A 26,863-nucleotide genomic window follows, 5' to 3' on the forward strand; every position below is an offset into this window, starting at 1 on the left:
GAAATCAATTGTGATGCAAACTGGAACCTATGGTTTCAGTCAGGGTTTCCGTAAGCAGTGTTTTAAGCAACCGCGAGCTGCACCACTTATACAACTATTGTTATAGGCGCGTAGCAGGTCCCTGACGTACCTTCCACTCTTTCTATACCTTGTGCCGAAGGCTTCATGTTTGGACACCACAGTTATAGATCTTGGATCACCTTCCCAGCTCCGTGGATATCACTGGAGTAGGGTATATGCCTAGTAAACTACATTAAAGATGATCTGTCACCAGATTTCACAATACAAACTACATACATGATTAAATAGATCTCTTAGGGCTGATGAGACTGATGTACTTACCTTAAAAATTAAGAATGGTTGTATAAGCCTTTCTCAAAGTTTTCATGCCTGATATTAAAATGAGCATTTCATGAGACCAAGTACATGCATGAGACCAAGTAAATGCATGATGTAATGTCAATCTATTCCCACCTAGAGCTGACTAGGGATGTCACGATACCAGAATTTGGACTTCGATACCGATACTTCGTTTAGTATTGCGATTTCGATACCAATTTCGATACTTTTGCCAACAGTAATAAAAAAAAAATTTTTTCCGTTTTCTGATGTGAGGCGCGACGTGTGATGAATTTTGAACGCGCCTCACATTAATAGTAATTAATCCCATCATGTTTCTCAGTCATAATGGGTTAATGTGTGAGGTACATGATGGGGTTAATTACTATTAATGTGAGGAACATGGAGGTTAAATTCATCGCACCTCGTGCCTCACATTAATAAGTGAATGAAAGCCGTGTTTATTTTTTTACAGCGTACACATCATAAATGATGCAAAAAAATGGTTGTGCGCGCCAATACTGAATGTGTGAATATTTTATGTATTGAGACTTATTTTAATGTTTATTGTAAAAAAGGCGTATGTGTATTTTTTTTAAATTTAACAATACTTTGTTTTTACTTTATTTTTAAACTTTAATGTACAGACATATATCAGATATGTGGCAGTACATTAACCTGTGGACAGATAGCACACAGGCAGTTGTTAGGACATACCTGGGTATGTCCTAACAACATGAAATATGGTAAGACAGCCCTGGGGTCCGTCAATAGACCCTGGGCTGTCTGCCCATATAAGGTATGGCCCTCGATCGCGTCACAGGAATTCCCTGTGACTCGATCCAGGGGCATCCCCCCTTCTCATTTTCTCCTGAATGCTGCAGTCAGCTGTGATCGCAGCATTCAGGGGAATTACGGCGTAGATGAGAGGTTTCTCTGATCCCCGCCGTTATAGAGCGGGGCTGCGGCTGTGTAATACAGCCATTGCCCCGCTCCTGACAGGAAGTGCGTTCGCGGTCAGCATGAGGAGATGCGGCCGGCACTGCACTAATGAGCGGCGGTTCAGGCACTGAGGACAGAACATGGGGGTGTTTTGTAGTGCTCCAGTGCCGCCGCTCATTAGTGCAGCGTCGGCCGCATCGCATCATCCTGATGGCGCGCACATGTCAGGACTCAGGAGCGGGGCTGTGGCTGAATTACACAGCCGCAGCCGCGCTCCCATACATTCATGTATTACTATACTGAGCTGTGCGGCTGCGCAGCTCAGTATCGAAATATAGGAAATAGCGGTATCGAACCGTTTAGGGATGCAGAGTATCGAAACAGTATCGAAGTTTCGATGCACCGTGCATCCCTAGAGCTGACAAGCTCCTATCCGTGTACCTCCTTCCTTGCACCATGCTGAAATCGCGCACATGCTCAGTACAAGCTTCAGTTTTTCTGGCTCTTCAGTAAAACTAACTATCTGCTGCTTTCTTAGGCCTCATGCACACGACCGTAGCCACGTGCACGCCCATGATTTTCGGGTCGGCCGGCAGTGGAGTGTCACCCGCGAGCCGCCCACAAATCGCGGGCCTTGCACATGGCCGCGTCTATTATTTTCTATGAGCCTGGACCGCAGAACACGGCCGTAATAAGACATGCCCGTTCTTTCTGTGGTCCAGGCTCCCGGGCCATGCACAGACCGTGGAAACCATGGTCGTATGCATGGCCCCATAGAAATGAATGGGGCCGCAATTCTCCCGTGGATTTTCGGGGGAATTACGGCCGCAAAAGCACGTTCGTGTGCATGCGGCCTTATACTTCAAAGCCAGGGAGACTGTAGTTTGTACTGAGCATGTGTGAGTTTGCAGCATCGTGTGGGGGAGGAGGTACACTGATAGGAGCTTGTCAGCTGTAGTTGGGAGGAGATTGACATTACATCATGCATATACTTGGTCTCATGCATATACTTGGTCTCATAAAATGCTCACTTTAATATCAGGCGGGAAAGAAGGACTTTGAGAAAGGATAAAACAGCTTTTCTTAAATGGATTTTCAATGTCAGCACATCAGTCTAATCAGGTCTAAGAGATTTATTTAATAATGTATATAGTTTGTATTGGAAAATCTGGTGACAGATTCTCTTTGAAGAAGTACTCTGGTTCTTTTTTTGTGTTTTTGTGTATGAATCACACTTACCATCAATGTTGCCATGGTGTAAAAACTTCTTCTGTAACTGGTCTGCCTCAAAAAGAAGAAGGCAAGATGGCTGGCAGACCAGTGGAATACACATTTGACAAAATAGGTATTAAACATATGGAGGTGAGGTAGCATCTCTTGCTCTATGCTGCCCTAAATATTGAAAAAAAAAAAACCTGGAGTGCTTCTTTAATGCTTTTTGAATAGTTTGCTACTTTATTTCATGTGCCAAACCTTTCACATGGTCATGCATATTAGATTTCATCAAATCCTTCTGACTTTCATGGGACCTGCTGACAATCTGAGGCGTGTGGGGACACTAGACTGTCATCTGATATCTGATAGATGGGTTGGATTTTAACCTGTCAAATTTTTTGTTAAAAATTGAGAGAGCCTTCTTTTGGGATTCAATTGGCAGAAGTTTGACCATGACTGGTGGTAGCGCCTGTCAAGGTTAGTATGTAGTCATCTTTCCACTAAAACAGCAGAGGTCTGGATCTGAGGAGGCATCATCGCTACATCTTGTCCTATTCAGCCACATCAACTGTTTGTCCTCTCTCTTGACTATTGTATGGAGTCACTGGATTAAATAATTCATTGCCAAATTTAGATACATTAGCAAATGCACCATGAAATAACATTACATCCATTGCTCAGACTTCACTTATACACCAGAATGCCATCAACATCGCTCTCCGTGAGGATAGAGAGAACATTGCCGTGTATAAAGCTGATCATACGTGAATTTATTAAGTACAAAACTCTTTCAACCCTGAGGATCATTGTAGAGTTTCATACACATAGAACATGCCCATCCATTAAGTGATTTAGAGCAGAGCTTGGTCAAGTTCCCGGTACAAAAGGCAGACTAGACTTATCATGATGGTACAGGAAACAAGTTGTGTCTCGAAGCTTCAGGGTTTAAACAGGTGAAATATGTCTTCAACATGAGAACGTCACCAGACCATCATCTATAAGAAATGTTTTTTTTAAGTTTTCTTCATGACTTGCTTAGTGGATTTAATAGTATTAGAATATAAGCAAGCTTATATATACTTTGTGCTTTGAGGAATTGTAATACAGCTGTAAGCGTTTTATATTGTCCACTCCTGCACGGAATATAATACAGCATTCAGTGATCTCCTCCATTTATCAGTATTTACAGCTACTTCTCACATTTTCATAGCACGGCCTAAGTGTAGTCCGTTCCAACAATGCATGACCAGTGTCTTATTGTACAGAAAATGGTTCGAAATAAAACCGATCACCATGTACAATGCAGTTCTTGGCTGATGGGCTGACTCTAGTGAAATGTGAAATTTATTAAAATACCTATTTTTAGTATGAGACCTGATGAGTCCCCGTATGCAGAGGGTCATAGTTCAAGAAGAAGAACATCACATCTCATAGGGTTACAGCTGAGCATTTGTCAATGTCTCGTGATAGGATATCAGATCTTTATTCGACAGTAGGGTAGTCTGTTGAGACAAGCCATGAGTAATTTTAATTGTTTTGTTTATTGCCTATCCATTGTCCAGTTATGTTTTAGGCACCGTTCACACTACGTTTGTGGGTTCTGTCGGGGTCTCAGTAAAGCTTCCTGGTATTTTTCCAGGAATTGGCAGTGCTATTCATGTTCTCAAAAATACCAGAACTCAACAAACCTCAGTAAATGTTGGATTGGTCAGATGCTCAAAAAAAACAATATAGAGATATAGTGTTTAGATTGTGAGCCCCATTGGGGACAGTCAGTGATGACAGCTTCTGCAGAATGGCCCTAAATAAGCAACAGAAATAAATACGATTTGAGTATGAACTCAGCCCTAGTTCCTCGTAAAATCGGCCTATTAATGTATGTTGAAGGCTTTATATATTGGCTTTCACATGATCCCAGCGAATTTTTGTAGTTGAAATTATGGTTAAAATGTCACAAGCAGTTGAGGTGAAGGTAGAAAGTTGAGCTGTGTTGTATCCAAGGGCAATGAAAAAAACAACTGCATGCTCATATATAGAAATACCAAAAAGTACAAATGGAAGTCAGAACAATAAGAAAAGTAATTTTTGGAAGGGAATATAAATGCAATTTTTGGACTGATTGATTGAATGTATTCTAAATCTGTGGATTAAAATGGAACTGTTATGTTTAATTTCATAATTAGCCATTTTTTTTCTTCGCCCTCAGGCATTATATCTTGTGTAGCAACGCTGACCACCAAAAACAGACCTAGAATCATATCCTGCTATAATTACTTTAAGACGTGACGATTATTTATCTAAGCACTTTATCTGATGAAAACACGTGTTTATGTTTATTTTTCCTTCCCATCTCATTAAAGGTGACGATTAGAGGCATGGATATCACATAATCGGCCTTGAGTTGCGACAACGGACTGCGAATCTTTACAAATGCTTGTCTCCTTGCAAAACAGTGCTGAGAAAAGCATGGATGAATCAGCTTTGTTGGACCTTTTAGAATGCCCCGTGTGTCTAGAGAGACTTGATGCCTCCGCTAAAGTCTTGCCATGCCAGCACACATTCTGCAAACGATGCCTACAGGGGATTGTAAGTTCTCGGAGTGAGCTGCGGTGCCCAGAATGCAGAACGCTAGTGGAATGTGGGGTTGATGAACTTCCAAGCAATATTCTACTGGTGAGACTCTTGGATGGAATCAAACAGAGGCCCAGGAAACCAGGGCCAAGCACGGGGAATAGCACAAATGCATTAAGAGCACAAGGTAACGTCACCCCTAATTGTGGCACAAATGATGTACAGAATAACCAAGGAGGACCTCAGAGGATACAAGCACGGAGCCCTCCAGTGAGGGTGAGTACCTTGCATGAGACATACTGTCACAACATAAAAAGAGTCAGTTCATACTGGACCAACCCATTATATCGACTCATATGAGGCGAGTTGTGAAATCTTGTATTCATATTTTTTTCCCCTCTTTTACTAGTATGGCGCAGAATTCCTGACATGTCCCTTTGGGATGTTGCTCAAGGACTTAGTTAAAACCACCCACCTTTGACACTGTTAATCTTGCTGCAGATTTGTTTGAATATGTAAGGATTTTCTGCTACAATGGTTTGTCAAGATAGAGAAACTTTTTGCAAGGGTGATGCCAAACATCTGTCTCGCGACCGTATGAAGTGAATATTGCTTATTGTGAGCAGCTGTCTTGGAGGACTTGGTTAATCCTGGGTGTTTGCCTTGTGTTCTTCAAAATGTTCCGTTTTATTGCTGCCTTGTTTCTAAGGTACTTTTTATTTTTACAACCATACTATTGTGTGGTGCAAGTGTCTGATTTATAGGGAAGATTTAATAAGTGTCTAGTCTTTTTATATTGGGAAGAACATACAATCAGCAGTTTTCTGCTACAAAGACTGATATATGTTGTGGTAGTTCGGTAGATTTGTAGAAGCTTCTTTCAATATTGATGTGGCCATACTGGAACTTCAAACGCCTTGGTATGGCTAAGGAACATGGTCGTAATGGGCACTGGACATCTCATCAATTTGTTTAGTCCTTCATTAATAGAATGTGTCCTAGTACTACTGGCAGTGCTTTATTTATATTATGCATGTTTTTATACTTTTATATCATATGTTGTATTTGTGTAAAGCAGGACTGGACAAATCCCAGGTAGCCAATGCACCTAGGAATTTCCTGCTAGTGCCTAACTTGTTGGGGCAAATTTACTAGGACTGGTGTTTCATAGGCCAGTCTTAACTATCTGCTCCGCTGGAGTATGGTGCGCCTCTTAATAAATCGCTATATTGGGACAGAAAAAAACAAAAAGGGGGCACTTCATGGGATAAGCATCCATATAATAAATATATAGTATAAGGACCTTTAACCAGTTAGTAGCATAAGACAATTTTTCAGGTTGCGTATTACAGACACAAAACTGGAAGAGAGCAGTGGCCAAAAAAACACGGTTGTTTCCACACCGGCAGCTCTAACATCCCCTCCCAAATGACCGGTCAAGGCATATAGAGAAAAAAACAGAAAGAGACCAAGGAACGCTCCTAGTGTATTACTGACAGTAGAATTAGTAATATGGTCTGGTATAGATGAAACTCTCATCTTGTAAGGTTGTACTGGCGGTACAACATGTAGAATAGCATATAGTTTTCTAGTATCTATAGCATGAACTATTCCTTTGTCATAAAATGATAACGCGTTTCGGGGTGCACACTCACCCCTTCTTCTGATCAGTCATGCCGGCATGCCGGTTTACCTTGCTATGCCCCACATAGTGAAATCTACGCCAGCTAGATACTGACGTAGATTTCTGCTATAATTTACGCCAGTGTTGTGATGTTAATTTGTAATAAATTTGACGGGCCACTGTGACATCGCCCCCTTTTGAAAAGCCATACCCCCCTTTTTTTTTTGCAGAAGTGGTGAGTGCGGTGTAAAAAGGCCAAAACCTTTCGCGACTTTTCTATGCCAGAAAACTGGCATAGAAATGTTAATCAATTCCCCCGTTGACTTTTCTCCTAATGATATCCATTAAAGGTCTTTGCCTGACTACAAGAAAAACTTAAACTGGCTGAAGTAGTGTAACTAGTTCCTACTTTCTCCGGTAATTTGTGCACGCTTGGTGTACAGTTTACTAGTGATGTGCCTGTATCACCAGTATATGGTATTGTGGATAGTCTCTGTAAAGATCTGATGATTAAAGGTCCCATTACACGATTTGGGCCTTGAAAATGAGTGGCGATCAACGAGATGGATCATTGAACGGCGCTCGTTTGCTCCTTTCACAAAAAGCAATGATTGGTCATGTATCAGGACGAGCGATCATTACCACGATCGTTCATCCCATACATTTCCATCCTGTCGGCTGCACATCTCCCTGTTTACACTGGAAAATGTTCTGCCGAAAACGACAATATCAAATGCTGGACAAATGAGTAGACCATCCAATGAACGAGCGTTTTCTCGTTCATCAGCTGATCGTTTTTTCTGTTTACACAGGGCAATGACCTGGAATGAGAGTTCATATGAACACGTTTTCCCGATCATTGGCCGTGTAAAAGGGCCTTAAGTGTTTCATCCAACATCTGTACAGGTTGTAGTAAAATTGTGTTATGTCAGGTGATCACAATCTGAAGAGTAGTTCTACTAGGCCGTGCACAGCGGCATTATTACCATGATGGACTGGATTAGCACCCCATGTCTATACTTGCTTTTAAAGTGTATAATGAATATGTTCAAAGGCCAACTAATATTGTAGGTATAATGTAATATGTAATAGCACGTCTTTTAGTTAAGTAGGTGTAAGGTCTACTAATATTGGGGATATTAAGTCCTATGCAAAGTAGTGTAGCACTGTTTTATGATCATGATCGGTAACGTGTAACACTCTCTGATGATCATGTTCTCTCTATGTCCGGTGTGTAGAGTCCAGATAATGACCATCTATGAAGCCATGTATTCGAGTACTCCCGGGTAGTCCTCTCACAAACACCAGAAGAAAATTATTCTGCCACCTAAGTATTAATTATAGGGAAATGAATCCAGTCTTCCTCTAAGGAATATTGTTTTCTGCTTCTACCTCCTTACATGTGTTTGACATGTTGTCTGCTAGAAGATTACAAAGTCCGGAAGCTATCTAGAAATGATTATCATACCTTCTGAGAATTAGCTGTGAATCATTACTTCTTATAAAAAATGTTTACTTTCACAAGACAAGTATACTCCGTGATAGTCCGATTTCTGCTTTACATCACACGGTCGCATCACTGACAATGGCTGCCAAATACAATCTAGAAGAAGTATCATTTATCGTAAACTAGGAAGTCTTAGATCACAGGCGATATGTAGCCTTCACTACAGAGCATCTACCTTCAAAATAGAAATGTTACTGTTAACTTTACATAAAACTGACATCTCGCTGCACACCTCAAGAGAAACAAGACAAGGTCAATGGTGGGTGAAATGGCTTCATATCACGTTGACTGGGATCCTTACATCAAAAAGGTACAGACGCTGTATCAGTCCTGCTCCCCAGGTATCAGTTTAATAAAGAGGATATACAATATAATGAAGAGTTCAATCACATCACATTTGCCGTTCCTTTATAGTGGATGGACAAAGTATGAATTTTCTTGTATCCGTTCCAAGGTTGACCATAAATGCAAAGATTAGCCTACAATAAAAATTCTGATCTCTTTCCAGATCATGACAGCTTGTGTCTGTTCATTGAAAATATACAGTCTGCATTCTGCGATTGTATGTGCAGTGTATAATCAGATCACTCCGATAGGATGGAGCTCCTTAAAGAGACTCTGTCACCACATTATAAGTGCCCTATCTCCTATATAAGTAGATCAGCGCTATAATGTAGGTGACAGTAATGCTTTTTATTTAGAAAAACGATCTATTTGAAACCACTTTATGAGCGATTTTTAGCTTTATGCTAATGAGTTTCTTAATGCCCAAGTGGGGGTGTTTTTACGTTAGACCAAGTGGGCGTTGAACAGAGGAGTGTATGCCGCTGACCAATCCGTGACCAATCAGCGTCATGCACTCCTCTCCATTCATTTACTCTGCACTAGCGATATAGTTATATCGCTATGTGCAGCTTCATACACACATTATAACATTACTACAGTGTCCTGATAATGAATATACATCACTACCAGCCTGGACGTGATGATGTTTATTCAGAATCCTGAAACTTCTGAATCTTTTCTGTGAGATTCCAGCAAGGCAAGCGTAATCTCGCGAGATTACGATGTAACCTGTCATTTCAAACGAGATTACGCTTGCCTTGTTGGAATCTCACAGAAAAGATTCAGAAGTGTCAGGATTCTGAATACACATCACGTCCAGGCTGGTAGTGATGTATATTCATTATCAGGACACTGCAGTAATTTTAGTGTTTGTGTATGTGGCTGCACATAGCGATATATCTATATCGCTAGTGCAGTGTAAATGAATGGAGAGAAGTGTATGACGCTGATTGGTCACTGATTGGTCAGCGTCATACACTCTCTGTACAACGCCCACTTGGTTTAAAGTAAAACACGCCCACTTGGGCATTAAGAAACTCATTAGCATAAAGTTAAAAATCGCTCATAAAGTGGATTAAAATAGATCGTTTTTCTAAATAAAGAGCATTACTGTCACCTACATTAGAGCGCCGATCTACTTATATAGGAGACAGGGCACTTATAATGTGGTGACAGAGGCTCTTTTTAATATCATCTTACATGGGGCTCCAAGCTTGCTATATTGTACATAGTACTAGCCTAAAAGCACTTACCCCATACATTCGTGGCTGAATGTAGCAAAGACGGCTCCATCTACCCCGTGGAAGAACATCTTCCAGTGACTGGACAGGACATTTTCAGTGATTACAGGGTTCAGTGAACTTTTCTTACAGTGTCAGTCAAGCTGCATACGTATAGCTGTAAATGTAACCTGGTTCTGTGCAGGCCTATTACTCTACACCTAATAATCGGATGGTGGTATAAAGCACCATCTTAAAGACTTGCTGGACTGTGGCCATTGCTTGATTTGCTCAAGGTCTGGTAAGCATTCAGGAAATTGTCGGTGCCTACTGACATCCATTTATTATAAAAATCAATAATATGTATTTCTACAGTGACTCCAGCTGTGATAAGTGTAGAATTCAGCTAAGCATACAATGTGCAAGTGCCCATCTGTGCCTGCCCTATTGGTTTCCTCATCTTTCTTTTATATGGACTGTCATAAGGGTTAAATAGCCTTGAATAGTCATCTGATCTTCAGCTGACCATAGATTTGATATAAATATCACCCAAATAGACAATTTTAACAGTTTTCCCCAATGATGGGCCATTCATTGGCCAAATATTCTTTCAACAGTTTGTCAAACTTTTTATTTTTCATGTTGGATTTTTTTAGGTGGGTTGTTAGAATTTGTAGCTTTGGAATGATCAGTCAATCATATTTTTCTGATCCTTGATGCATCTGACAATATTTAACTATTCATGGTTGTAAATGTTTGACCCAAAGTTCACTCTGACGGCTCAGTAATGAAAATCTCTCATGTCAGCTGTTGGTGCAGATTTCAACCTGTGCATTGCAAAGCGTGAAATCTGCGGAGAAAATCTGCGAAAGAATTGACGTCAATTGATTAGAAAATCTGCAGCAATGCCCTTAATTTTGCGCTGATTTTTTCCGCTACATGTGAATAAGGTATTTAAAATTCCATCCACAAGTATTGTACTGTAAATTGCTGCAGATTTTCCGTGTGGAATCCTCAAAGATTAACAATTGTCATCCACACGCTGCAGAAATTGATCTACGGTGCAGATTTTGAAGTCCACATCATGCTAATTCCTGTCGCGGAATGAGCACAGATTTCTGGCTTCAATGGGGAAGTTAAAATTCGCAATCAGATCCTAGTGTTGTGGAAAACGTGCGGATCTGTAGCCAAAACCGCAAGTGCAGATTTTAAATGAATGATTTTTTTACTTATCTATAGAAGTTTTGATTTCTGGTTTAGAAAATAATCAAATTAAAGTCTCTCCTAAAATGTACAGTATTTATCCATCCCGGGTCTTTAGCATTCCAGTACATTTCCAATGACATTTGCACTTACAATGGCTGTGGTACTGAAGGGTTAAACCATTGAAAAACAGTAAAATAATGGGAAATTTATTAGGTGCAAATACGTTATTAATGTAATTTATAGCATTTGTCTGTCACATAGAATACATCTTGAAGAGCTTAGCTTAGCTAGACAATGAGGGTATTCACCAGGGACTGGCTCTGGTTAGCGGACCGTGCTGCAGACAGTAAATAAGTAAACCCCAAATAAGTTGTCAGGAAAAAGTTTACTAGTCATTAGTTTGTTGCTGTTTTCGATAAGGCTTTACATTTGATCTCCTGGCTAGTGAACTGCCACCATCTTGTATTTTATTAGCTGATTTTTTTTTCTTCGTCTACTTAGATATTTCTGCGGCTTTTGCCATTTGCCAGATATCCTGTTCCCAGATGTGATAACATCTGATAAGTGATTTACAGATTGTAGGCAATAAGTCATGTTGTGCCTTGCGACATCCAAAATAGCGGCCACATTGCTCCCTTACAGGGAAATCATAGGACTTCTCAAAATTATAAGGAACAGATATCTACTTCACTGCAGTAATCTGCCGATTCATATATTGACAGGATATTAAAGGTGTTGTCTGCTTTAGCAAATCCATTTTTAAACACCTTATTTGATATTTCTGAGCTAATGGATGGTGGTCTCGTGTTCAGGACCTGCCTCTGTTATCCAGAGCGGAGAGCGGCTACAAAGAACATCCCTCATTCTGTAGGACCCGGCACTTCCATGCAATATTGTCACGGCTGTGGGGTATGTGGACCCACTAGGCCGCTCCGCCGTAGCGGAGTAACAGCTGGCCAAACAATAGTCAATAAAATCTTTCGGACAAGAGTACCTGGGTAGAAGATTAGGCAGACGCTTGGCGTAGCAGACGTTAGATGTAGCAGTCGTTTGGCTTAGCAGTCGTTTGGCACAGAAGACACTTGGCACAAATGACACTCTCGACTCCGACTCTAGACTTCGCACTGGAACAAACACAATTACTGGATACGGGATTCGGGGCACTGGGAACGGGAACACTGGATACAGAATACAACTAAGGGACCATTTGCAATGACAAACATGGGCAGACACAAAAACGCGCAAGCAAGGAGGAAGAGGGCATAGCCATTTTTATACAGGGGAGTGAGTAGTGATTGGGTAGGGAGCTTTTTGTAGGTGTGCGCACTGGCCGTTTAAGACCGGGGATGAGCGCGCTGGTACCCTATTCAGAGCAGAGAAACAGAGCGGCTGCAAGTGCTGGCGTCTTTGAGGAGGGAGACGCCGGCTGGAACTCATAGGCCTGCAGTTGCGGCCGCTGGCGGCTAGATAACACTGTAGGGATGCACGGTGCATCCCTAAACGGTTCGATACCGCTTTTTCCTGTATTTCGATACTGAGCTGCGCAGCCGCACAGCTCAGTATAGTAACACATGAATGTATGGGAGCGCGGCTGTGTAATTCAGCCACAGCCCCGCTCCTGAGTCATGACATGTGCGCGGGGTCAGGATGATGCGATGCGGCCAGCGCTGCACTAATGAGCGGCGGCACTGAAGACAGAACATGGCGGGCGCACTGCAAAACACCCCCATGTTCTGTCCTCAGTGCCTGAACTGCCGCTCATTAGTGCAGCGCCGGCCGCACCTCCTCATGCTGACCGCGCGCGCACTTCCTGTCAGGAGCGGGGCAATGGTTGTATTACACAGCCGCAGCCCCGCTCTATAACGGCGGAGATCAGAGAAACCTCTCATCTCCGCCGCTATTCCCCTGAATGCTGCGATCACAGCTGACTGCAGCATTCAAGGGAAAGTGAGAAGGGGGGATGCCCCTGGATCGCGTCACAGGGAATTCCTGTGACGCGATCGAGGGCCATACCATATATGGGCAGACAGCCCTGGGTCTATTGACAGACCCCAGGGCTGTCTTACCATATTTCATGTTGTTAGGACATACCCAAGTATGTCCTAACAACAGCCTGTGTGCTATCTGTCCACAGGCTAATGTACTGGCACATATCTGATATATGTCAGTACATTAAAGTTTAAAAATAAAGTAAAAACAAAGTATTGTTAAAATTTTAAAAAAATACACCTTCACCTTTTTTACAATAAACATTAAAATAAGTCTCAATACATAAAATACACACATTCAGTAATGGCACGGACAACAATTTTTTTTGCATCATTTATGATGTGTACGCTGTAAAAAAATGAAATAAACACGGCTTTCATTCACTTATTAATGTGAGGCACGAGGTGCGATGAATTTACCCTCCATGTTCCTCACATTAATAGTAATTAACCCCATCATGTACCTCGCACATTAACCCAATATGACTGAGAAACATGATGGGATTAATTACTATTAATGTGAGGCGCGTTCAAAATTCATCACACGTCGCGCCTCACATCAGAAAACTGAAGATTTTTCTTTTTTATTACTGTTGGCAAAAGTATCGAAATTGGTATCGAAATCGCAATACTAAACGAAGTATCGGTATCGAAGTCCAAATTCTGGTATCGTGACATCCCTATAACACTGTGATCGACTTATTATCGGGGAAGCCTTCTGATAAAAAGGGATAGTCCAAAGAGGACAACCCCTTGATGATGCTCCGACTGCAGAACACATTTTGTTCTAGTACATGTATGTGGCTTATGTGGAAAATGTGTATAAATATTGGAGGCAATGGGAACAGTGGAGTTCCACATAGCAAGCGATTAGATGAAAGCATTTATTTTTCTAGTGAAAGTGGTCAGCTGCAGTACCCTTCACAGTTGGGGGACTGGCCAAATTAGCGCTGCGCGCCCTTTATTCTCTGGATCGGTGGGGGACCCAAAGGTTGTACCCCCACCGATTTATAAAGTTATGACAAGTCCTAGCGACATGCCATCACCAGGGGCGTAACTATAGGGAGTATTGAACTTATTATGAACTATTTCCTTCACATATTCAATCGTAGAAGCAACTAGTCGCAAGATAATCATATATACATTACAATTAAATGATACGACACAAACACAGAAAATAATATTTAAATGTGAGCAATGAATTTCAATGAAAACAATCACATAGCCACTTATAGTTTGGTTATAGATCCTATTTGCACAGAGCAGTTTTGGTTACATTCGGTCGTTTCAGTTCAGTTATTCTCTCCCGCTGGAACGAACATCGAGTATAACTGGAATGACACTATAGGTCTAGGTTTATGTAACTATACCGTTATATTAAAGACGATGTCTGGTTTGGAATACGCATTTTTAAATATTCTATTATGACATTTTGAGTAAGTAGACGAGAGTCCCCAATTCAGGACCTTCAGCTATTAGCGATAGTGCAGAGCAGCAACAAAGAGAATCTCTCCCACTGGAGGACCCGACATGTTTATGCACTCCACAGACAAGCCAGTGATTTCAATGGCAACATGTAATGCTTCATTTATCCTTTGGTGGAGCTGCAGGGAAATTGAACACTTGCTGCCAGGTTCCCCCACAGATTACAGCTGGATGATGGGAGTCCCAGCAGATAGACAACCTGTTAACAGCTTATCGTTGGAACCCTACTAGCAAAAAGGGATTGTCCAAAGCGAGTTCCATCTTTCCTAATCGACATGGTTAAGTTCTATCTTCTATCTTTTTTTTACGGAGCTGCGGTATCCGCATCCTCATCTGTTTTCACGCCAGTAAAAAATATTCAGACCGTTTATGAAGGCTGTTCATTTTCAAGTGCAGAGCAAAGCGAATGTCTATTTAATCTCCACACAAAAATGTTTTTTTCAGGTAGACTTTAAAATTCCTGTGAAATGTGTAGTCAGCCTTTACTGCTAGTTACAGTTGTGACACCGTGGTGTTAAAACGTCATCTTCTGAACTCCACTCAGTTCCAAAATGTGTTTTATTTGCAGACAAACTGTGAAAAATATTTTTTCAATGGCCCGCACATTGTAAACGTAGTCTGCTCTTCTCCGCGCCATGATACGCCACAGTCGTTTTATGTATTATATCCTATGTTTATCCACTTCATTTTCTATAAAGCTTTGAATAGTGATAAATGGAATAAACAGCAAGGAGAGTATATTCCACTCACGTAGGTCTGGATCGAGGAGAAAATAAGAAGCAGAAGGCTCATTTAGGAAAAGGAACATGAAAATGAAACTGCGCGTGACCGATACTATTTTTTCGGCTCATTTTACGTGCCGAAAAACGAATCGACAGCGCTTATTTTCGGCTTCAACGGGAAAGCGCGCCATTAGTGCAAAAGACACATTTTTTTTACGCACGTGTGTTTAAAAAACGCATTGCGTAAAAAAAGAATTACGGTCAATGCTTTGGCGCGTAAAACGTGTCAAAATCATGCCTAATTCCCATAGTCAATGGGAGTCCCAAATACGGCGTAAAAAAAACCTGTCAAGCATTCAAAAAATGAGTAAAAAAACCTGATAACAATCGTGTCAACAACGCTTGTAGTTTAAAAAGCGCTTTACACAAAAAACGCAAGCATTTTTTACATGTTTACACATCTTTTTTTTGAGCGCCATGTGAACAAGGTCTAATGCTTCTAAAGATAGACGAGCAAATATGGCGGAAGGAGGTACTAAGGTGTCCTGATCATGGCGCATCTTTCAATTGATATAAGGAGATGGTTTTAACAGAATACTGTCGTTTTTTTTATTTACGCTACCAAGATACGTCAGTATGATGTAGACAAATGAAAGAGTCGTTGGTATTGGCTACCATGATATAGGACATCTATGTATAAGCATTACTACAGCCACATATCAACATCTGCGCAAGATTATTTTAGAAATGAAGAGCATAGTTCCTCCATAAATTATGTATGGATCGTTTTTGGAAACTATTCAATTATGAATGAAGGTGAAGGTGTTCACTAGTGGTGAGGACTCACTGTGTATGTAGATGGCCCATGTAGTGATGACCCCTCATGTATGACGGATTCTGAGCGTTTATAACGATAATTTCCAAGTATAAATTAGCAAAACAATCATAGGTGAAGATTAAAATATTGTTCATTGGTCACTAAATACTTGATCCTATAGACATAATAGTTTGAATGATCTGCCATGCATGTGAGTCTTAACAAATGGAATGATATTTCTTGCAGTTTTGCATAGGCATCGTCAAGAGGTCCAGGCCATTGATTCCTCCTTCCAACCCACCTCTAGCAACTATTTGAAACTGAAAATGATAGCATGTTGGACTCAATAGTATCTGCTCAAAATGTTAAAGGGACATTAAAGGCTATGTACTGTACACCTTTTAAATGCAATTTTTTTTGTTGAATCAATGTCTTTACTTTTATTTATTTTTACTTTTTATGAGACATCTTCTATGCATCCTGTATTAATGGAAGCTGTATCGTTCTGTCTCAGCCGAGTCCGTCAGCGCATCCCTAAGTTCATAACTTAGGCCCAATGCACACGAATGTAAAAACGCCCATAATTACGGGTCCATAGACTTCTATTGGCCACGGGTACCTCCCCGTATGCTTACGGGAAGGTGCCCGTGCCGTTGAAAAATATAGAACATGTCCTATTTCAGGCCGTAATAACGGCACGGGCAGCCCATAGAAGTCTATGGGGCTCCCGTAATTACAGGTGACTACGTGTGTGCACCCGTAATTACGGGAGCATTGCTATGCGACATCAGGGGATAGTCACTGTCCAGGGTGCTGAAAGAGTTAAACGATCGGCAGTAACTGTTTCAGCACCCTGGACACAATATAGATCAACGTGTAAAAAAAATAGTTCATACTTACCCAGAACTCCCTGCTTCTTCCTCCAGTCCGGCCTCCCGGGATGACGTTTTCAGCCCTTGTGACCGCTGCAGCCAATCACAGGCCAGTCACATGGACTGCCGCGTCATCCAGGGAGGTCGAGCTGGATGTCAAAAGAGGGATGCATCACCAAGACAACGGCTGGGTAAGTATGAATTTCTTTTACTTTTACTTCGGAAAGAGCTGCCCCTTCTCTCTATCCGCACTGATAGAGAGAAGGGCTGCCGATTTAGTGCAGTGCAATTTTGCATCGAAAACGTGCCCGTAAATACGGGTGGAATACTGGTGACACCGGACCCGTATTTACGGGCACGGGTCCGTAAATACTGGTGCAATACGGGTCGAATACGTGTGACCAAGGACCCATATTTACGCCAGTATTTACGGGAGGAAAAAAATACGTTCGTGTGCATGAGGCCTTAGATGTGATTGTTATTAGCTGAATCCCCAGGACCCGCTCTTAGCAGAGCCGTCAGTACAGCTGAACTGACGGACTCGGCTGAGACAGAACGATACAGCTTCAGTGTAAACATGATACATAGAAACTGTATCGTAAAAAGTAAAAGAAAATGAATAAAAGTGGATTTAAAAGTTGCTTAAATACACATAAGACATTTAATAAAAAAAATAAAAAAAGCTACCAAAGGTGTACATAGCGTTTAAAAGAAAAACTTGTAGACCATGGACCATGCCCTCAGGCTGTGCCCTAGGCATAACACAGTGTGTCTGTTTTGCCCGAAGTGTTTCGCTAACATTTATATATCATTTTTTATTTTGTTGTTGTAGTAACGAAGTTGGATAAGTGAAAGGGCGTCTGCAATTGTTTCATTGAAAATCTTGTCACAAATTTTCTCTCCTTTGTTGTGGAGGAGAAGGGGAGGGTCAGAAGATTTAGAAGACAAAGAGTATATTGTAAGCGGGCGATCGAATGATCGGTGATTGACTTACATGGGGGTTCTGACCTTCATAGAATAGCAGTTATTGCAACCTGATAGAAGTTTCTGCACTCGTAACATCAGATGTGGACAGGCATGAGAAACATTGACGCAAATGTACATTATCCATAAATGCAAATTCTACATTTATACAAAAGCATTATACAAAAATGCAAATTATACATTTTAAAGAAAATTAACCTTAAAGAGGCTCTGTCACCAGATTTTGCAACCCCTATCTGCTATTGCAGCAGATCGGCGCTGCAATGTAGATTACAGTAACGTTTTTATTTAAAAAAAACGAGCATTTTTGGCCAAGTTATGACCATTTTTGTATTTATGCAAATGAGGCTTGCAAAAGTCCAAGTGGGCGTAAAAGTCCAAGTGGGCGTGTATTATGTGCGTACATCGGGGCGTTTTTACTACTTTTACTAGCTGGGCGTTCTGATGAGAAGTATCATCCACTTCTCTTCAGAACGCCCAGCTTCTGGCAGTGCAGACACAGCCGTGTTCTCGAGAGATCACGCTGTGACGTCACTCACTTCCTGCCCCAGGTCCTGCATCGTGTCGGCCACTTACCTGCAAACGCTGATGCTGCTGCAGAATCAACTGTAGCCTCTGGTGCCGATGTGTCCTCGCTCGTCCGACACGATGCAGGACCTGTGAGTGACGTCACAGCCTGATCTCTCGAGAACACGCTGTGTCTGCACTGCCAGAAGCTGGGCGTTCTGAAGAGAAGTGGATGATACTTCTCGTCAGAACGCCCAGCTAGTAAAAGTAGTAAACACGCCCCGATGTACGCACATAATACACGCCCACTTGGACTTTTACTTTAAACACGCCCACTTGGACTTTTGCAAGCCTCATTTGCATAAATACAAAAATGGTCATAACTTGGCCAAAAATGCTCGTTTTTTAAAAATAAAAACGTTACTCTTATCTACATTGCAGCGCCGATCTGCTGCAATAGCAGATAGGGGCTGCAAAATCTGGTGACAGAGCCTCTTTAAGTATTTAAAGTTAATGAATGTGAAAAGTCACGTAACACGTCGGCACATAAGATGCAGTGGTATTGCCTAAAAAGTAACATTCACCTAGATTAAAATTTTCTGTCACCTTTTTTAATTGATGTACTTTAATAATGAAAGACAAAGATGGACCAGATTGTGATGATAATTGAATCCACTTCTATGTCTTGATGAAGACAGGAGTTGGTCCCTCACGGGAACTTTGTCAGAACTACCTTGACAGTAAATGACTGGGCAACTGTGACTTGGATTCTTGAGGGAAATAAAAATTCATGACATTTTCTGGTGCAATCTGTTGTTCCCATGCATTTATTACACGTTTAGCATGATGCTGGCTGGCAGTCAAGTATTTATGTATCCATCTACTTATAATTCTAATTTATTGGTGTACTATGCTAGGAAACGGCAAATATTAATTAGTTGACATTTGGCGTAGTAGAAATGGGAATTTGGCAATGTCATGTGATGTTAACAGTCTTTTTTTACCTTTGTTCTTGTGTCCTGATGTATCCAGTTTTTCTATATTTTTTATCTATATATTGTCTAAATGTTTTTCTATATTACTGTAGACTCTAGTAGGCAGTTGACCACTCAAGGAGCCAGCGTGATTTCTTTTTTGTTAGTAGCCACTAGCATAGACCCCATATAGAACAACCCAAAAAGTTAGACGCCAGCAGCCAATGTCTAGGTTCATTGGCTACCTGGCTTCTGGGGTTTTTCCACCCCTGTGCTAATATACACATTGTTTTATTTCTTTCCAACTTCTCCCAAATGCCTAACTTTTGCAGAATTGTAAATATATCAAACTAGAGCTTCCCATACACATTAGAGTAAAATAGTAATAAGAATTTTATGTGTAGATCAATCACAATGGCCGACAAACCGATGTCTGCCGAAAAGCTGATCATGCTGGATTTTTATAGTTGTCTGAATCTGTGTATGGCGCAATCAACTTATTACAGCCAATTGTTTACCATTTTGAGCAAGCACGTTTTGTGTTCGAAACATGTCGGGCATGTGAAAGTTCAGACTGGCATGCTATATATATGGCATGGATTGGTGGCTGGTTTTAAGGGGGTTTTACACTGGCAGACGAGCGTTGCCGATAATCGAACGGTAGATGAACAAGCAAACGCTCGATCATCTGTTGGTCGTATCTTTTTAACCCCTTAAAGACCGCCGATAAGCCTTTTCACGGCGGTCATTAATGGGCTTTATTCTACAGCGCCGCTATTCCACGGCGCTGCATTAGAATAAAGTAAACAGAGCAGGGAGCCGTGAAATCTCACTGCTCTCAGCTGCCAGAGGCAGCTGAGGGCTGGGAGCGTCCCTGCTCTGCCGTGTGAGATCGATATAAGTATCGATCTCACCCGTTTAACCCCTCAGATGCGGTGCTCAATAGCGAGCACCGCATCTGAGTGGTTTTGGAGAGAGGGAGGGAGCTACCTCTCATCCCACCGACACGCGGCGATACGATCGCCGAGTGTCAGTGTCTCTGATGGCAGCCGGGGTCTAATAAAGGCCCCCAGGTCTGCCTGTAATGAATGCCTGCTAGGTCATGCCGCAGGCATGACCTAGCAGATGCCTGTCCGTTTTAAACGGACAGGCATAATACACTGCAATACAAAAGTATTGCAGTGTATTATAATGAGGATCGCATAGTGAAGTCCCCTAGTGGGACTAGTATAAAAGTAAAAAAAAGTTGAATAAAGTTAATTTAAAAAAATGTTGAAAAAAAAAATTAAAAACCCACTTTTTCCCCTTACAAACTGCTTTACTATTAAAAAAAAAACACAATAAAGCAAAAAAGTTGACATATTTGGTATCGCCGCGTCCGTAATGACCCCCGACTATAAATCGATTACATTATTTAACCCGCACGGTGAACGGCGTAAAAAATAAAATAAAAAAACTATGGAAGAATTGCTGTTTTCTGTTAATCCTGACTTTAAAAAAATGTGATAAAAAGTGATCAAAAAGTCGCATCTTCACCAAAATGGTACCAATAAAAACTACAAGACGTGTCGCAAAAAACAAGACCTTAAACAGCTATTTCGACGCAAAAATAAAAAAGTTATAGCACTTCGAATGTGACAATGGAAAAATTTAGAAAATGGCTTGGTCATTAGGGCCCAGAATGCAAGCAGGGGGAAGGGGTTAAAGAAGTAAAATATTATCGTTGTCAGCAGCACATCTCCGTGCGTAAATAAGGAGACACGCTGCCGACATGATAATGTATGGGGACGAGCGATCGGAGTAACGACCGCTCGTCCCCATCCATAGCTCCGTGTGACAGGAGCAAACGAGTGCCGATCAACGATGTCTCGTTGATCGGCACTCGCTGCTCCGGCCGATTTATTGCCTGGTGTAAAAGGGCCTTTACTCTAATGTTCATGGCCATATATTGTACCATGGCAACACCAGAACAAGCACAATACTTACATTACTGCAGCAGTAAGGGTATGTTCACACGGCAGCGTCCGTAACGGCATGTGCAGGCGCTTGAACGCCGCGTCCATTACGGACGTAATTGGCACTGCTTTTCATTGGAGTCAATGAATAACGGCTCCAATTACGCCCCAAGAAGTGACAGCTCACTTCTTTGACGCGGGCGTCTATTTACGCGCCGTCTTTTGACAGCGGCGCGTAAATATACGCCTCGTGTGAACAGACAAACGTCAGCCCATTGCTTTCAATGGGCAGATGTTTGTCAACGCTTTCAAGCCGCATTTTTCGGACGTAATTCGGGGCAAAAACGCCCGAATTACGTCCGTAATTATTGTGTGTGAACATACCCTAAGAGATCAGAAGGAGATGAAAAAAAAATCATTACGGTTCTGTTCACATCTAGTTATTTAAAAACATTCTATGTATATGCCACGTGAAAGCCCCCGACACATACGCCAAACATATCTTTAGCGCCCCATGCACCTGCTGTATGCCAGAAGAATTTTTTATTATTCAGTTTCCTGCACTTTCCTATACTAAGGCCCCATGCACACGAACGTGCTTTTGCGGCCGCAATTCCCCCGAAAATTCACGTGAGAATTGCGGCCCCATTCATTCCCATGGGGCCATGCACACGGCCGTGGTTTTCACCACGCCCAGGAGCCCGCACCGCAGAAAGAATGGGCATGCCTTATTACGGCCGTGTTCTGCGGTCCAGGCTCATTGAAAATAATGGTCGCGGCCATGTGCATGGCCCGCGATTTGCGGGCGGCTCGCGGCTGACAGTCCGCTGCCGGCCAACCCGAAAATCACGGCCGTGCACATGGCTAGGGTTGTGTTCATGAGGCCTAAGGGCTTCAGTAAAATAAAAAACAAAACAAAACTAAAGCACAATACTCATTGTGTTATGTGTGCGAAGCCGGGTGACGACCCCTATACACTGTAAGGGCCCATTCACACGAACGTGAATAACGTTTGTGTGCTGCGCATGGAAATCACGCGCAGCACACGGACCCATTGACTTCAATGGGGCCCTTCACACATGCGTGAGTTTTCACGCTCCGCTGCGTGAAACTCCCTGCATGTCCTATATTGGTGCGTTTTCCTTTACGTGCCCATTAAAGTCAATGGGTGCGTGAAAACCACGGACAGAAAAGATCGGTCACAAATGACTGAATAGATTAATGAGACTTTACACAAGACAACCCGTGGATTTTTCTGTTTTTTTTTTAAAATGGAAATACTTTGTATCTTTATTTAATATTTTAACAGATGTTTGCCCGTTTTTATTAATGGAGTCTGATGCGTTTTTATGTTTTCAATCCTTTTAGTCAGGAATAAATGTTTCAGTTTATAGCCCTGCAAGGTGTACTGTCATTGACCTCTTGCATTTAAACAGTCAGACTGAATGCATCCTTTGTCAGTCCATGAAATAATGGATTGTGGCAGCTCATTGTGTGATTTCCGAGTAGAGAGAGGAAGAGATTTGGTTGCCCTAATAACATGTTATCTGTGATATCCTATGCTGCTGTCTGCCTAGACTCCTATTGAAATCTTAGTCCCGGGAAGGAACTTATTTACAGGTATAGTGTTTTCTCCATTTTTATTACAGTGTTTAAAGGGAACCTGTCACCAGCATTTCACCTATTAAACCAGCAATACTGGTGGAAGTGGGTGAAAAAAAATCATTTTTATGTAACCTATAATTATCCTCTTAGTCGGCTCTGTACCTTTAATATTCTGTTTTTTAGTGTTCCCGTGCCGTATGCTAATGAGCATAAAAGAGTCATATCTTAGTTTGAAAAGAGTCATATCTTCATTCATCAAGCCTTTCCGAGTTAACCCCGCCTCCTTACTTTTGATTGACCGCTCCTCACCACCACCCAGCAGACACAAAATCCTGTGCTTGCGCATCGATGTCCCGTCTGGTGCGTGCGCACTACGGGACACCTTAGTGGCGCATGCGCAGTAACTAGATTTGAGGCCCTGACTAAGCAGGGAAGGGTGTCGGACCATACATGATGGGCGCATGCGTACTATCTCATGCGAGATTTCGGCATTCATGGCGGGCAAGTTTTTGGCTGTGGGCGAGCATAAGAAGAGAAACGAACGAGATTGCCGAATTCTTACCATAAAAAGCGCAAAATGTTTGCAAACTGTTGGTCGGAGGAGTTTAGGAGAAGGGGTAACAGCAATGAATTTTTGATAGCAGCGGCCAGCGAGGGGTGAGTAGAGTTCAATAGGTGAAATGTTGGTGACCGGTTCCCTTTAAACTCCATCTACTCAGCGTGAGATATTTATTTGTTTTTTGTTTTTTCTTAGGCCCCATGCACACGACCGTATTTTTCATCAGTAATTATGGACAGTAATTACGGACCGATTTATTTCTATTGGGCACGGACACCTTTCAGTATTTTTACAGATAGGTGTCCGTGCTGAATAAATTATAGAACCTGTCCTATTCTTGTCAGTAATTATGGCAAGGACTCTCTCATAGAAGTCTATGGGAGCTTCCGTAAATACGGACTGCTACGGATATGCATCTGTATACCGTCCGTATTTACGGAAGCGTTGCTATGCAACATGCTGATGACATCATTTGCATCCTCCCTCTGTTTTTATGGATCCGTATATACGGATGAAATACAGATGCCCACGGATCCGTATTTACAGGCAGTATTTCGGCATAGATGAAAAATACGGTCGTGTGCATGGGGCATGACGCGTTCAATTTCTGACTCATTCACCATAATTATCTGGGATCCTTTCATATTTACGTCACCTGCAGAATTAAAAAAATCTATTTTCTTTATGGCTCAGTTTCATGTGGTACTTTACTTCCACAGTCGAGAAGATTATTTATATGTTAAAGTAATATTATTATTATTATGTTCACTTGTGTGCAGATTTTCACTCCGGATTTGTAAGCGGGAAATCCACAGTGTATTACAGTAGCAGCAAAGTGGATGAGATTGTGTTACAATAGCAGCAAAGTGGATGAGATTGTGTTACAGTAGCAGCAAAGTGGATGAGATTGTAAGAAATCTCCTCCACACGCTGCGAAAAAATATCCGCACGATAATTGAACTGACGTGCAGATTTTAAATTGGCAGCATTTAAATTCTATCTACGGAAAAAAATTAATTGCTGCAAAAGCCAGCGGAAAACATCAAATTCTTCTTCTTATTATTATTTATAATTATATTCAAATTATTATTCACAAGATCGCTGTAGCTTTCGAATAAAAACGAGGCCAATTCAATATTGGGGCCAAAACTAGCTAGGGGGCCAAACTGTGCCTCTGCTTTTCTCACAAACTAATGGTAAACTTTCATTCTGTAACCTTTATTAGTTTCTGAAAAGTTCATTCAAAGTGACAACCGAGACGGAGCTACACTTTTTGCAAAAATGGTCACTACAGCAAAACAGAAAAATGCCAAATCTTCGGCTACTATAGTAATATATGGAAAAAAAAATTATGTTCTGCTTGAATTCCTCAGAGTTGCAAAATTTTGGTTCGGATTCTGTGATGAAAATCTGTGCCAAGTACAATGCAAGTAGATTTGCAAAAAGAGAAACCTTTGCTAAAAATTCAGGGCATGTTGCAGATTTTCAAATCCGCAGCATGTCAATTCTTTTGCTGTTTTTCACCACGGGTTTTACCCTGTGCAATGCAATTAGAGATATCCACTACAAAATCCACAGCGGGAAAATCTGTCGCATCTGAACTCACCCCACTGACCATAACGTGCCTTTTTAGATGAAGTATGATGGAGACAAACATGAGAACATACTGATCACAAATGACAACTGGTCCACGGACACCCGGACGGAAAGCCAACGGAACTCATTAATGTCAATGGGTGCGATTTGCCACTGGTGATATCCGTGGTGCAACGGAACCGTTGCTTCCGGTATTCCCTTGTTCTGCTCATCTGACGGAGCAGAAAAATTGAATGGCCCGACGCAGATGTGAACAGGGCCTTAAAGGGGTTGTCCAGTCTCTAAAAATGTATGGTTTATCCTCAGGATAGGCCATCAATACTTGATCGGTCGAGGTCTGACTTTTGGGACCCCCGCTGACCAGCTGTTTTGAAGGGGCCGCAGCGCTCATACGAACGCTGCTTCCCCTTCATTTCCCTTGCTGCTCACATTGTCAATAGCTGACACAGCAGTAGCGGTGGTTCACAGTATTACAGCCGTCTCCCATTCACTTCAATGGGAGAACGTTGTAATACTGTGATCCACCTCTACTGCTGTGTCAGCGATTCACAACATGAGCAGTGACTGAAATGAAGGGGAAGAAGCGCTCGTACGAGCGCTGAGGCCCCTTTAAAACAGCTGACCCAAAAAAAATTATGGCCTATCCTGAGGATAGGCCATTAATTTCTAGGGGATGGACAACCCCTTTAAAGGATAGTAATGTTACAAAGCATATCATTTTTAAAATGGATTAAAATGAGACCTGAAAACAAAGCCCTACAAAGCGTGAATTATAGCATACGTGTGGCAATCCGTTTTGATCGATTACAGCATGAAAATCAACATTGCAATGCAAGTGTGAACTTAGGCTTTGATGTGATTCAAGTCAGACATTTAACAGCATGTCTTTATTGAATAACTACAGACACTTGGTGATTGCGGCCATAAAAGGAAAAAAATATGAAAATCAATCAAAAGGTTTCTAATAAAATACGGTATTTGACTTGTCTTTGTGTGGTGTACAGAATAAAGCGTCGCTTTAGAAAAGTGAAATTAATCATGAACTTTGTGGTTTGTGTACAGCCATGTCTCTGAATAGACCAGTCAGGGACTAGAACTAGAGGCTTTTGTGCTAAAACGGTTATTTACAGGGCTGGAGAAATCCCAGGTGTCCCGGCTCCTAAATATCTCACAGTGCTGCACTATTTTATGGTCCGGCAGCTTTCCTGTTTTCTTTGTTTTTGTTGCCAAATTTAGTTTACTACATTTTCATTTTTAATCCCTTGTGAAAGGGCATCAGAAGTTCAGTCTTGGATGTTCCACTACTTATATTCTGCTACGGTGATATCTCCAACTTAAAATAGCATATTCTCAAACAAATGGACATTTGGTAACCGTGAAGTAAAAGGAGTGAAGATCCTGCAGTTGGATCTTATATAAATGCCTGATAGGTGGCGCTCCCTACACTGATAGTGGACCCCCTCTGGGACATATGTCCTTTTCGGAACAGATGGACATGATCATTTTTGCCCATTTACGTTTAGCAATTATTTCCAGGAGCAATTGTTTTTGGTTGGATTGCGGCAAAAATAGCTGTGTTCAAATAAAGCTTAAACCTCTAGTCAGATGACCACCATGTTATTAGTCATCCAGCCCTGCCTTTAACCGACTTGCTGTTAAAGGGGTTGTCCAGGATAAAAAATCATGGCAGCTGTCGACCAGTAACAGCACCACACCTGTCCACAGATAGTGTGTGGCATTGCAATGCAGCCCCATTACCTCAATGAAGCTGAGCTGCAAGATCAGACAAAACCCATGGCCTAGTGGGTCGCTGCCAGCAAAACTCGCATT

General features: G+C 41.7%; 1 protein-coding gene across 2 annotated transcripts in view; it reads left to right on the forward strand.

The window, feature by feature from the left end:
* SH3RF1 (SH3 domain containing ring finger 1) overlaps positions 1 to 26,863 on the forward strand; it is a 155,324-nt gene that overhangs the window by 13,521 nt on the left and 114,940 nt on the right. For both annotated transcript variants that reach the window (XM_075860261.1, XM_075860262.1), the window contains exon 2: positions 4,857 to 5,343. In XM_075860261.1, the coding sequence (XP_075716376.1) occupies positions 4,927 to 5,343 (417 nt within the window). In that variant the 5' untranslated portion in view covers positions 4,857 to 4,926. The remainder of the gene's footprint in view (positions 1 to 4,856; positions 5,344 to 26,863) is intronic.

The sequence above is a fragment of the Rhinoderma darwinii genome, chromosome 1 (genome assembly GCF_050947455.1).
Source record: "Rhinoderma darwinii isolate aRhiDar2 chromosome 1, aRhiDar2.hap1, whole genome shotgun sequence".
Classification (NCBI taxonomy): domain Eukaryota; kingdom Metazoa; phylum Chordata; class Amphibia; order Anura; family Rhinodermatidae; genus Rhinoderma; species Rhinoderma darwinii.